At 39.0% G+C, this 14094-nt stretch overlaps 2 protein-coding genes across 2 annotated transcripts; both read right to left on the minus strand.

Annotated features, from left to right (window-relative positions):
• Positions 1 to 7270: 7270 nt before the first annotated feature.
• LOC106652793 (UDP-glucuronosyltransferase 2B16-like) lies at positions 7271 to 9028 on the minus strand. The gene is made up of 5 exons (XM_014371932.1): positions 8699 to 9028; positions 8217 to 8636; positions 7916 to 8147; positions 7623 to 7848; positions 7271 to 7550 (listed from the first exon to the last, which is right to left on the minus strand). Exons 1-5 carry the CDS (start codon positions 9026 to 9028, stop codon positions 7271 to 7273), a joined length of 1488 nt encoding a protein of 495 aa, XP_014227418.1.
• Positions 9029 to 10044: 1016 nt separating this feature from the next.
• On the minus strand, positions 10045 to 12043 carry LOC106652900 (sulfotransferase family cytosolic 1B member 1-like). The gene is made up of 6 exons (XM_014372065.1): positions 11848 to 12043; positions 11203 to 11302; positions 10962 to 11118; positions 10592 to 10712; positions 10435 to 10529; positions 10045 to 10356 (listed from the first exon to the last, which is right to left on the minus strand). The coding sequence occupies exons 1-6, from the start codon at positions 12041 to 12043 to the stop codon at positions 10045 to 10047; spliced, it is 981 nt and encodes a 326-aa protein (XP_014227551.1).
• Between the last annotated feature and the right edge of the window lie 2051 nt (positions 12044 to 14094).

Here is a 14094-nt window from a genome sequence, read left to right on the forward strand (position 1 = left end):
TTTAACCACTATTTAGAAATATTTACATCGTACTTTTATACAGGCTTCTCGAGGCACAGCAGAAACCATTCGCTGCTCGGATACTTCTTGACCGACAAATTTGCCTACGAAGGTAAAAGCTCGGAAGAAAGGAAGAGCAGCGAAGGGCACATTGTTCAGCTATCTAACTGGCTCGATAAAAGTCGAACGTCGATGGACTGCAGATTGGAGATAGTTAAAGTCTTGAACGGTATCGAAGACTTAACGGCGTCCGATCTTATCATCCGGCAATGGTCGTTCTTGGGGGAGGAATGTGATGAAGCAGGACTAGGTGACAAAAAGGCACTAGGATGCGACATGTGGGGTATTATGCGCGATCTGCCTTAGCTCTATTTAACTCACATACTTGATCAACTCATTCGCGTTAACAACACTTTCGCTCTGTGCCACCTAGCGGCGACACAGCTCACTACAATACACACATCAGTATATAGAAAGAAATTGTTGCAGCTCACTCGATAAAAAAAAGTTTAAAGCATGCAGCTCATGAGAATTCACATTATGGTCACCGTCTAACCGGAAATCATCGAGAACACAGCTCGCCGCAGACACAGCGGAGCGCAGATTAACGCGTGCAGGTATAGTATCCGGCTACACGCGCATAAAATCACTTCGAACGATGTAATTCATCGAATTTACCAAGACATGGAGCAAAAATTTCACTCCGAGATAAGCAAGTGCCGATCTGTTGCTATGTACAGCACACATCGAGGGTATGTTACCCAGAAAATGTATGAAATATGTATTCATAATGTATTCAGCAAATGTTTAAGAGTACATTAAGTGTTTCGAAAGTATACATTATGTATACATTAAGTATTCATTTTTTAAACAGTTTATGACAGCAATTATGAATGTTTAAACGATACATAATGTGAACATTATGCATACAAAATGAAAGCAAATTTATGGACACAAAATGTTCAAATTATGTGTACACAATGAGTACTTTATATGTAAAAAATGTGTAAATTGTGAATACAAATTTGAAGAGATAATATAGGAAAGAAATAATAGGGTTGATAAAAGAAAAAACGTATTACGTATAAATTTGCAACAGTAAATTCATAATTCAATTTTATTAATCAACATACACGCAATAAAAGCTTTTATTAAAGTTTTTTTTAAATAACACAATTAAAAAGTATAATGCTTTGTTAAAACAACAATTCTTAAATAAATTCACCATATTAAAAACCAAAGAACTGTAGTTCTGAACGAATCTTAAGGTACCAAACATTTTTTATTTCAATATTTTTTTTCTTACGTAATATGTGAGTAAATTCGAATAATTTGGCCACTTTTGCGTAAAAAGTAAATTTGAAAAACTTAGCTGACTTTAGTCACTGTTGGTAAGAGCACTCTTTACTATGAGATTGGACAATTTTTGTAAGAGAGACAGAAGAATAAGAAGAATTACTTTTAAAGGGGTGACTTCGACATATAGAAAATTACTGCGAAGAAACACGTTAATGTTTTCAATTTTTTCTTGTGTAACTGAAAAATTAAAAAAATAGACTCATGTTTTTACTGTAGTTTTCTCTACGTCAAAATTATAAATGTGTGTGTAACAGGACAGCTCAAGACACTTACAGGACAATATTCAGACGATGATAACAACAAATATGACAAAATAGAAGTTCATGTGTTTGGTTTAATAGTTACTCATTCTGATGGTGTTGAGTTAACAGAAAAACTAAAACTATTAAGTTTCTTGGGACAACCAGGTCCATTCTCTAAAATTCAAAATCCATCATCCTCATTGGTCTCTCTGATGGTTAACTACTTGGTTATCGATGAGTGTTTATGTACAGCAAGAAAGCGAAAACTTTCGACATTAAATAAAAAGGAAAGAATGAAAGTTCATGTGATGGTTGCTGAATCATAAGAAGAATTACAAGAACTATTTCCAGAAGTTTCACAGGAAGAGATAAAAGCAGCATTTGAACTTCATCAACCAGCTCAAAAAAGCAAAAGCTTGATGAAAACTCAAATCAGGGTTTAAATGATGAAATATTAGTCACATATGTAGCAGAAGATAAAGAAACTTTCCAGGCATTAATAAAATTACAGGAAGAACAAGTCAATTTTTCTAGTTATACTGCAATAACGGTGGGGATTATCACTCTATGTGACGCGAAAATTGGTGACCAGATCTTATTTGATTACATGAAATACACAAAACTTCTGGAAAATTTGACAGAACGATTTGAATGGCAATCAGAAAGAAAAGAATATCAAGATATATTGAAATACCTGGTAGATAACGCTCCAGAAAAAGCAGAACAATGTAAAAAGTTCTTAAACAATGTCCGGGAGAAAAGACCATTACCAGATTGCGAGAAAAGTAAATTAAAAGAGCTACTGTACGGAATTTTTATGATAAAGGATTACTATACGGATTCAACCATGTGTGGAACCAACCTCCTCCAGTGATCGATGTGGTAGAGCCAGACTTCATTTTTAATAATCGTATCAATTTCGGGGGTTAAAAAATTTTCTTATAAATTTCGGGGATTAAAAAATGTGTTTATGACATTTAAGATTTAAAAATTGTTTAAATTTCCAAATAAACCATCTTACAGCATAAAAACAGTTTTAATTTTTTCATTGATTGAATAATGTATTGGCGATTCATTAACGCGGAACGAATACAAGAAATACAAGCTTTCTTAGGTCTATTTAACTCACACACTTGATCAACTCATTCGCGTGAACCACACTTTTACTCTGTGCCACCTAGCGGTGACACGGCTTACTACAATACACAGATCAATTTATACGTATGCGTGTAGAATAATCTCGAAAGCAAGCGCGTTGGGAGATGTACTCATCTCTCGCGTGTAAGACGCTGGCTCGGCCACGGGTAAACAAAGCATATTAGAGTTCATCTCGTAACACAGCATGACGCTGTGGCTCGCCACTAGCTTTTTCAGCGATGTTGCCAATTACACGGCACATGGGGCAAACATATACACACATACACTTACTCGCGAGTTTTAGATGTATGTACGTGAATAATGCACACACTTGGGCGCATAATGTTTTATATCAAAGCTGTACACACAATGCAAAATTGCGCGCGCGTGTAAAGTTTGTTTTTAACACTGCGTGCGCGAAACACGGGCTTTCTAACCTTAAATCGTCAGAAAACCCTAGTTTCTCGCAAGCAGAGTTAAAAAATATCGTTTGCAACTAGTCCGCGAGGAAGTTGACTCACTCAGGAGTCTTTGCACCCTCGCTACGCTCGGGTGAAAACAACTCCTGGATGAGTCAACTGCTTCGCGCACTTGTTACAAAATATACTATTTTTTTTCGACGCGAGCTGCTACACGTGCGCGAAATCATTTGTATTGCCCTATTGATGAGTGTATGCGTGAATCCAGATAAAATATACCATTGCCGTAGTTATAATATATTATCACAGTAGTTCGCGTTCCGAATTTCCCATTAATTCGTCTATCTTCCGCGCAAATTCATCTCATATTATTCATCTTTTGTGCAGTACGCAGCGCATCTACTCTCTTTTTATCTCTTCGTGCAACGATTCGCCAGCGTGGCTTAAGTACGCGTGTACGCACGTGTGTGCATTTATAATTCAACTATAAGTTTACACGCGCGCGATATGGTTTTTCTAGCGCGAATTGATGTAGCATTCACGGGTGTATTTCTCTCTTTCTCTCTCGCTCGTCTTATATCGCACGCGAGTTAGCGAGAGCGAAATTCAAGCGAGAGACGTTTTCTCGTCTCATCGACGCGCGTATAATCAGCCGGTATCCAGATACTGCGAAGCAGCAGCGGGCTCGTTGAAATGTATACACATGTGGCGAGACAAACCGATGTATGTACGTAGAATGAGTTTTCTCGAAAACGGGACTGTAAATTCTACTAAAATAAACTACATTTATTGTCGATTATGTAAAAAAGCCCGACAAAGTTTTTCATCAATCTGTTTAATTTTTCAAAAGTTACAACGATTTTTATGATTTTTATGTAATTTTAATTTTCAAAATTTTTTTCAGTCAAGTGTTAAGTGTGTTTATATTTTTGGGCAATGATCTTGAAAAATAAGCAGTTAAGCTTTAATTTGATTTCGGAATCATTAGGGTTCATCGATTATTTTCAAAGTTATATCGTGAAGAAGAAAAAAATTTCTATGCAATTGTATAACAAAATATTTGGAATAGTGTAATCGGAAATTCATTTTCAAGTAAAAAACAGTAACTGATACAACATTTAAAACACTAGACGTTTAAGACGCGCTCCGCGCATATCAATTTTTTTATTTGTGTTTTGAGGTTAGCAACTTTCAGGCGCGCTTCGCGCGCGTACATCTTTCAGTCAGTTTCGAAAAATTTGCTATTATGACCGTAGATGTCACTTTATTACGTTTCGACTCGAGTCAAAAGTCAGTCGACCAATCAGAGGCCGAATAGATTGGCTTCACTTTTAGGTCCATCTCTTTTTTATAAGTTAGACTCTCTGCTTTTCTATTATAAAAAGGAGCCGTTGGATGATCTACGTCGAGTTATGTGTAGAAGCAGCTGGTTGCAGCTTCTTTGTATTGTCTCTACTTTCTTTTAAGTTTCTCCACCCGTCGCCTGAATTAAGAGTCATCGAATTCGGTAAGGATTGTGTAGTGCGAGTCTAGCAAAGTAGGGGCGTTGCGTATATGCCTAGTTATACGCAGCGTATTGTCTTATGCACGGGTGGCCTCCCCTAGGCTGGACTTAAGCTTTCTAATCGTTTCCAGAGAGCGCTGCCACGCTATAAAGCTGAATTTTTAATTCTTTAGAGATCATATACTGTGTGTATAGTCAGTACACGTTACGCAGCCGCAGCGTGAACGACAAGCCGAGATCGCAGCAATTGTAGCTAGTTATTGTCATGAAAAAAAGAACAAAAAATATCCAAAATTATAAATGATTGTGATTTGTGTTTGAGTGAGTTGAGCAATAGACATGTCCGACATTTTATCAAAAAGTTTTGACAATCAAATACTATTAGAAATATTCAAGAGTTTGCGACAAAATGTCAATTGGGGGGTCATGGAAGAGCGACGCAAATTTATTTATCAGGTTTATCTTTCAATCCAACCATGGTACAGTAAATTCAAAACTTTAAATATCCAAAACGTTTTTCGTACCGAAGAAATCGACTGTCTTGTCATGGATTACATTAACTTGGTTGACAAAGAAAAAGAGTATATAAAAGAACTCCATAAGTTCATCTACTTCGTGGCTCGCAGCGGCTACAAGAACGAGCCCGAAGTCGATGGAGATGGCAAGCCATCGTCGCGTCGCACTACACCGGTTCATCATGCGGCTAAACAAAATTGTTACTTAATAATCAGTCAACTATTTGAGATCTACAACCGATACGACGTAAATTACACCGACGAATCTGGACTGTCGCATTTCCATGTGGCCTGCATTTATGGCTTGGACGACGCCGTCAAGAAATTCCTCGAGCTCGGCCAAGATCCTAATTGCCTCTGGCCAGAAACTGGAGATTCGCCACTACACTTGTATCTGATTGGTAGGAACACGGAAATGGCCGCATCGCTGCTGAGAAAAAGTTCGGATCTTAATTTGGCCAACAAGAATGGATTGACACCACTGCACATTATAAGCAATGGATACAAATTTCCTCCAGAGGCGAAATTATTTTTCGATATCAGCGACGAAAAACGACAGCCGTTGCGGATCGATGCTCGTGACAAATTCGGTAATACACCATTGCACTTGGCTGTGCTCAACGACAATGTTTATGTTACTGAAATTCTGCTGAGAAGAGGCGCCGATCCGAAATTGGCCAACGACGAGGGATCGACACCTTTGCACCTATTTTACATGAGAAAGATTAATTATGATCGCGAGGGTGCATTGGAGCTATTTTTCAAGATCTGCGACGAAGTCAACCAGTCGGTGCAGGTCGACGCTCGAGACAAATTGGGCCGGACACCGCTGCAGTTGGCCGTGGCGAATCTCTGGCCAGATTGCATTGATATTCTCTTCGAACGTGGCGCTGATCTGTCAAATTTCATATTTCCCAGCGACAGTTATTTCGCCGAAAGATATAATGAATCCAGTAATAAACTTACGTCCAATTGCAGATTGAGACTAGCATCCGGCGCGTTGGTCGTCGTCGAAAAAATTGAGAATAGAGGATATCAACTGAAGCGAAGTGACGCCTTGACGATCATGAAATTTTTCGCCGAGTACGGATTGTTCGAGAATTCAGTAGATCTCGATAAATTTTGGTACGATAAAAAGGATTTCGCATATTCCGCAAAAACAATTAAGATACGTCCGGGTATATCGCATGTAAAAAGTTATCTATATGACGAGGAGTGGACGTACAAAACTGGAAAAGAAATAAGGGGAAGTCCGAGTCTGTCTCTCGATGAAATTGTACGACTGCAACCCAAAGAGGCGGCGAAATTATTCACGTATGAGGACTACTGGAAATTTTCTTACTCTTTCGATTTTTGTCGGTGGTTCATCAAGTATCGGGAACTAAGTGCATTAAATCTGTGCGAGAAACTATCGAGAGGATTTTTCCAAAGCTGGGCCCGGGATCCTTTCTGGGAGCTGATACACAAACGTCTTCCCTTGGAGATCTGTGAGATGATCATCGATACATTGAAGAACAAGGATTTATGCAATATTTGCTTGGCGGTTGCAGGCAAAAACTCGTGATGTCAATATAAGCTTTTTGCAGTTTATATTATTTGTTGTAATTAAATGTTGTTTTGTTTACATGATATTCAAATAAATAAAATTAAAAGAATGAGCTCAGATTTTTTTATTTATAAACACACGATCGTTTGAAGTATAAAAACCGCTGCCAATTTATTGGCAAAGAGCTTCCTCATAAAAAAATTGTATAAATAAAAAGGTTTGGTTATGAAAGGGAAAATTCGTATTTCATTTTCGACTCTTGAATTCCGTTATCATTATTGTATACAAAACTCCAAAAAAAACTTACAAGGAGAGCCTTTCATCTGAGAACAAACTTGCATGCATGCAAGTCTTTTTTTCTCAAACAGAAAATGAAAAGATAAAAATTGAGTTAATCAGTATCCTTGGAGTATTTAAAGAATAATGTACAACGAAGACCGACAGATAAAAATGTTTCAGCTTTTCTTTAACATTGTACTTAATAACATCTTTAAAACGATCAACAACAAAAAAACATCCATAACTTCACAATGTTCAGAACGTTACATTTAATTAACTTTGATTTTTTTGGATTTATTCATACATCTGAGTAGTAAACGCTTAAATTTTTGAACAATAATCGCTACTAAACTAACTATCAAAAATATGACAACAGCTACGAACATATAAACGTCAAGTATCGAAGTCTGCCACCAAGGCATGTCGACGAGGGGTGATCTGAGTGATTTTTTGCCATTTCTCGCTATGAACTCGATCCAATATGCCGCGGTGTCCAATGGGCTCATTGGCGTATCTCTGAAGGATTGACTAAGTTTTGCTATTTCTTTCCTATAAAATATAATGAAATATAATTAAAATATCAGTTCATTAACGAATAAAAGAATTGCGACTTTTACTAACTTGTAGTTTGGATTTTCTAAAATTTCCTCAAGAGCTTGAATAAAACTCTCATTATTTATTTTGTAATAATCTAAAGATACAGCAATTTTTCTTTTTTGATATAAATCCATATTTGCGTACTGATCAACAAATAATGGAACTCCGATCATTGGTACTGCGTTGTAAATGGCTTCCATAGTTCCCATCAAACCACCGTGGGTTATAAAAGCTCTGATATTTTTGTGTTCTACGAGAAGTAAAGAATAAGAAAATTATTTTATACATTAGAAAATTAGTTATTTAAAAATACCCACTTAAAACTTCCATCTGTGGTAGCCATGTATCGGTCAAAACATTGTCAGGAAGTCCACTTGGTAATTCTTCGGGTTTGGCTATCTTCCACAGAACACGGATTGGTGCGATTTTTCGAAAGGCGTCGTAAAATATTTTCAATATGTGCTCTGGGAAAGTTTCTATACGGACCATCGAGCCGAACGAAAAGTACACGAATCCATTTTCACTGTCATCGAGGAATTTTTGAACTTTCTAAGCAAAATATTTTTCCTATTAAATGGAATTATTTTTTGAAAAATGATGTAATAAAAGAATAATTACCTCTGAGAGTTTTCTCTCGCTGGTATCTATGTGTAACCCGCCAACCGGCACGATCGCAGGCGTATAAGGTCTTACGCCGTGCAACATCTGGTTGTAATTGATCAGCATCAAGTCCACGTCTTTCAGTAATTCTCCCGTCGACGGATAATCGTCTCCGAAGTACTGTTTGACGTATTCGTCTTGATTCTTGACCAGCCAATAGAAACCGTAGTGCATGTAATTGGTGATCAAGAAATTTTTCACTCGCTCCCAAAAACTCATTGGAGCTGAAAATCCAGCGTAGGCACTGGACATTATCGCCGGATAATGAGGACTACCGAAGCTCGAGTAAGTCCAGTCGGTCATTCTCAGAGTTTCGACGGTGACAATTGGCAGGTTCAAGTAACGTCCGAAGGCCAAAAAACATGCGGCCACGTAAGGCTAAGGAAAATGACGGTATGGAGTTGAGTAAAATTTTTTATTGCGAGTTATCCAATTATTACCTGCATGACGATCACGTCGTAGGTTGAATTTTTATTCCTGTAAGTCTCGATGAGTTTTTGAAACTCTTTTCTACCCAATTGTTGACAGTTCGATTCTCCGAGGGTATTCATTATTTCACGAATTGGAATAAAATTCGAACTCATCCACGAATTTAATAAATCACGATTCAGATTATTTGTAAAATTTGCCACCAAAGGATCCACGATGGTAAATTCTCGGTAATTTTCAATCGGTTTATCCAGAGGAAAATGACTGTAGACGTCGACTTGATGACCCTTGGCAGCTAAGCCTTTCATCAGTTGTTCGTTCATGGCAAAGTGGCTTTTCATTTTTAAAGGAAATATTCCCAAAATTCGTAAGCCATCGGCCCATTCTGAATTAATTGCTATTATCGTAACGATAATCGACACTACTATTATTTTCGGGGGAGTCCTCATTGTTGCACATAAAAAATTTTACTAAAAACGTTTAAAAATACTTTTTCGAACGCGTTTTTTACGTCGTGCAAAACCTTTTCCGCTCTGGAAATAAACCGATGCACTGATGCAGTTCGACTGATTAAAAAAGTATTTTCTACTGAAATGCATCAATAAAAATAAACAGATAATGTCACATTGGTCATTTAATTAACTGATGATAAGGTTTAGATGCATTGATTGTTGTCACGAAAAGTTGATTAATATCAAGATATGTTAAATACTCGTTAAAAAAACTGTTCGTCAATATTAAAAAAAATACAAGAATGTAGCTATGAAATTATTCGCCGCAACATCGTCAATTGTTATTCGTGGTTAATGTCCTTTAATAAAAATTCGAAAGTAAATCTACTCGGGTGAGTAATGTTTATTGAGACCGATAAAATAGGAATCGTTTATCGGCAACTTTGTTGATTCAGATTCAAACTACTAGAGGACTTCAATACTGACATATAAACATATTCAACATTGTAGTGAGTTTTTGGTATAAATTTCAACAGCCAATCTTGTAAAAGAATATATTGAATTAAAAATTTCGCGTTCAGAGACCATGTTTCTCTACTTCTTACAATATTTGATTCAAACGTAAGTATTCAATGGAAGAAATATTGAGGTAATTGAATTACAGATTTATAATATTGATCGATCGTATATTTGGTAAAAAAAATTATGAACTTGAATAATATGTATGAGATACCTTGAGTTAAACGAGTACAATTATGATTTTAATGATAAGAAAAGTAAATTTAATGCAAACATGTGATAAAATTAATAAAATAAAATAAATAGTGTATAAAATGTAACAAGAGAATGGCAACAAAAGATTACAAAATTAACAAAAAAATAATAATAATAATAAAGATTTTGCTTCAGTCCTCCAAATCGTCCGTGATGAATTTCAAGCCGGTGCCCTTGGTATTTTGCTCGGTCCACTCGTCGAAACGGCGCGACAGATCGTCCGACATGTAGTGGCGCCAATCGCCGACTTTGCCCTTCCTGATGAACTTCGTGTCCGGATCGTCCGGTGCGACGTTCTTCTGAGCCAGGACCTGCTCGTAATTGACCGACGGATTGGCGGCCATTTTCGGGAACGATATGTGGTCGCTCAGTTCGCTGACCTGCTCGTCGGTGAGCTTTTTCTTCAGAAATTTGGCTGTCTTCAGTATCGTTCCTTCTTGATCCTGGAATGGACATGCATGTGATAATTCAAGTAGTTTGAATGTAAATACATTTATTTTCTATTTGAAAATTCTACGAACCTTTTTCATATCCTCGTAAAAGAGAAAGAGTATGTTATCCTGGTGACGACGTTCCCAGAAAGGTAAAACGTGATTCCAAAATGGTCCAGGCGGTGCTAAAATGATCAATGAATTTTAATGCCTCTGATGCTATTTTATCAAAAATCACTCGACTTACCGTTGTCAACCAGCATGAGCTCGGCGAAATCGTCGAAGGAGCAAGTCAAATCGTGAAAGAGTCTGCAGTAATGATAAAAGCTCACGCACATGTCCTTAGGATTTCTCGCGATATAAATCATCTGAAAAATGAAACGCAGAAAAGTCGATCGATTAATTTTCCAAAAAATACTTATGGAAATTTTTTGTCTCGGTACAGTTATGGTTCATAATGAATCGAAATCTCATATACATATGCACCGAACGAGATTGTAAAAAGGAAAAAAAAAATGAAGAAGTGAAAGTGTAATCGAGTTTAATGCACGATCTTACCAAGAGCGCGTGTATGCGTGTGTGTGTATGCGACGCATACGCGATATATATATAAATACCTTTGGTTTTTTCTCGTGAAGTTGTTTTGGAAGCAAATCGAGCGGCAAATGGCTCTTGACGTATCGCGGACTCGGCAACTTTTCGACCGTCTCGACGGACTCGCCCAATTTGGCGAACCACTCGACGAACGATCCGTTGACCATCAACGCCGAGGATCTGTCAAAAATCGAACAAAAAGTCTGTAGAAGATTGATTTTTTAAAAGTTGTGTAAATACATCAAAAAAAGGATGGAAATTTACTCCAGCAGTGGGCTCCGCATGGCGAAGTGAGTTTTTCGAGCCTCCTCGTAATTGAGATTGTTACCGATCAGCCAGGCCATTTCCAAAACCCAATGGCTTCCTGCGAAAGAAACACAAACAAAAAACATTTTCATATCTATCGCTACTGCGTATAGCTATACCTACAGCCTCCAGTAGAATATTGCGCGTAAATTTATCGTCGCGGATAAAGCCTCGAAATAATAAAATATACAAATGACCGCGGAAGTACTTGTATGTGCCATTGTGAGGCACAATGAGCCATACACGCGCGCCTAAGTAGCAGCAGCCGAGACCTAGAGCTAGTTTGAGGTGTGCCTCCGAGTAGCGAGCTCAGTCTTGCCGAGAGATCTTAGCGCGCGCGAGCAGTGAAAAAGTGACGATAGAACGAGAGGCAGCGTCGAAAATTCAAAATTATTATTCGCTTTTAGTGGCCGTGCATCCGAGAAAAAGCATAAAATGGGCTGGCGAAGTAAGGTGAGTGTATGATTACGACATTGCCTGTCTTACAAAAGTTCCAAGTAACGCACAGACGGAAAAAACAATCGTTGCGATTTACACATTTTCATTGGTGGCTTTCGAAACCTTTTTTCTCACTAAATAAGTAAATGAAAAAAAGGAACCTACCGGTCCTGGGATAAGAGACGAGCCAAATGTCATTCTCGCGTATCTCGAGATCGCGAATCCTCGGCCCGATGAACACGTACTGGGGCGGCAGCAGGCAGTTGCCGGGCTTGACCCGCAGAAAGCTGTACCTGACGCCGAACATCTTGTCGAGCTTCTGGCTGAGGTCGCCCTCGACGGTCGTGTACGAGATGGCCATGATACGATCGTCTTCTTTTTCTTTTAAAAAAAAAAAAATTCACACTTTTGTCGGGAAAATCACAGACGGCGACGCGCGCGCGACAATCAACGATGCGTCGAGTACGAGGACACGCGCTGGAATGATCGCATCGCGCTTCAATTTCACTCTCTATCTCTCTCTCCCTTCGCGCGCTGCTGCCAACCGACGACGGAGAAGTGCAGTGTGGCGCATGAGCGGCGGTGGTCCGGTCCGGTTCGGTCCCCGAGTGCACGTCGTTTTTTTTTTTTTTTGCTTTGCTTTTCTCCTCGCCGTTTATTGCACGCGTAAACTTTCATCGCGGACCTCTCTCTCCGTCTTTCTTTCGCTACATCGCGCGAGTGCGACGGCGGCGGCCCCGTGGGTACACTTGTACCTGGTTTGCACGAGCTCAAATGTGTGTACCGTTCATTTTTTCGGTTCTTTCTGTCCGTGCTCGAGAAGGGCTTCTTGAAAAATTATACGAAAGTGGCCTCTGCTGTATGGATATTTGAAAGCGGGCGAAAATTTAATTGGGAGAAATCTGCGAATCGAGTAACGATCTTCTTGAGCAGTTCGGAGAAGCGACGTTATGATCTTAAAAGTTGCCTGCGATAATATTTGAAAAGCATCGAATTGTTTTCGCATTATGTGTGTATGTGTGTGCATAGACCACCACCTTCGCCACGATATTACGATCAAACAAAAATTACATAAAAAAAAAAAATAGCATTGGAAAGTGCGATAGATCGTAAACGCATATATAACGCGTCGAACTGTAAATATACGCGGACGTATTTTTTTATATTTATAAAAGTTAGCAAAGAGTCGCACGAAATTTTCGCTCGACTATTTGCTATTATTACCTATTACGATATGATCCGCTTATTACTATATAAAAGTTACATAAAAACGGGCGTTACATGTTATATTATTTGCAAACAATTTACAAATGGGTTTACGCGCGTACGCCGTGATTGTAACAATCCAGGAAATGATGTAATTAGAAACGTCGCTAGAAACGCGAAAGAGAGAGAGAGAGAGAAAAAATGTCCCATTCTTATATACTGCTGTATGTGAGTGTGTATTATGCAGCAGGTACCGTTGGCTGCGTCGTGTTTTGTTTGCCAAATAGAGGAAACTCTTTTTTACTGATGCTGCAATAATTGGGAAACGCGTGGTTTCGCAGATATGCGTGATTTCAGGTGGCAAGAAAATTGAAAAAATATTTTTGTAGCTTCTTTTCTCGAGGATTCCAAAGCTCGCTTTCCTTTCGCGACACGTTAATAAGTATACATAAGCGAGAGTCTCCGATGTATATAAATAAATAAATATTTAACGCGGGTGACTCTCGTCGAGCAAAAAAGACAAGAAAAGATGTAAACGAGAGAGAGAGAGAAATGCAAGAGTATAGAGGCGCAGAAGAGTTGACTCCGGTCTCCGGCGCTGTGGAAACTTTCAGTCTCGCGGAAGTTTCACTCTCACTGCAATGTGCTGCACCGTGTGTTGTTGTATATGCGTTGGGCCACCGTAACTCGCCCGGAGAAAGTAGCAATTCTCTCTCTCAAACCAGCTCTCCTGCATGCGCAAAAATATTACGAATCGCAGCCGCGCCGCGCGAGTACCAGTCGCCTGCAGACCCATATAGCCCCCACCTCCGCTATATCGTACGTGTACTCTCGGCGGTACATACACACTTAACTGTGTGTATGTAGAGTTGGCGCCGCGCGTCGAGGAATCGGCGATCGGCTATGCAGTTACGAGCCGCGACGCTCGCAGCTCGATCGTCTCTCTGCTGCGCTCTGAAAATGTTGCTATACGCGAGGTGTTTCGTCGCCGTCGTCGTCTTTGCTTTTGCTTTTGTTGTTATTGCTGCTGCTGTTGGGAGTCGCGTCCGTACGGAGCGCTCGAGTCGTTCGACGACGACGACGAGTCCGATCGCCTCGCTCGCCTACTGAGGCTGCGGTGCAGTGCAGTACCATACGTGCCGTAATACAATATATTTATTATTAAGTAGTATATATAGAACGCGAGAGAGAAGATAAATGCCGATG

Source organism: Trichogramma pretiosum, unplaced genomic scaffold (assembly GCF_000599845.2).
Source record: "Trichogramma pretiosum strain Unisexual culture from Peru unplaced genomic scaffold, Tpre_2.0 scaffold58, whole genome shotgun sequence".
NCBI lineage: Eukaryota > Metazoa > Arthropoda > Insecta > Hymenoptera > Trichogrammatidae > Trichogramma > Trichogramma pretiosum.

Excerpts from the sequence above, each read along its gene's own strand:
- LOC106652900 (XM_014372065.1), bottom strand. The coding sequence starts at position 12,043 with ATGGCCATCTCGTACACGACCGTCGAGGGCGACCTCAGCCAGAAGCTC. Across the intron at positions 11,119-11,202 it reads ATGCGGAGCCCACTGCTGGA|ATCCTCGGCGTTGATGGTCA; the intron begins GTAAATTTCCAT and ends GATTTTTGACAG. Across the intron at positions 10,713-10,961 it reads TTCACGAGAAAAAACCAAAG|ATGATTTATATCGCGAGAAA; the intron begins GTATTTATATAT and ends TTCATTTTTCAG.
- LOC106652793 (XM_014371932.1), bottom strand. The coding sequence starts at position 9,028 with ATGAAAAGCCACTTTGCCATGAACGAACAACTGATGAAAGGCTTAGCT. Across the intron at positions 8,637-8,698 it reads ACGACGTGATCGTCATGCAG|CCTTACGTGGCCGCATGTTT; the intron begins GTAATAATTGGA and ends CATTTTCCTTAG. Across the intron at positions 8,148-8,216 it reads GCGAGAGAAAACTCTCAGAG|AAAGTTCAAAAATTCCTCGA; the intron begins GTAATTATTCTT and ends TATTTTGCTTAG.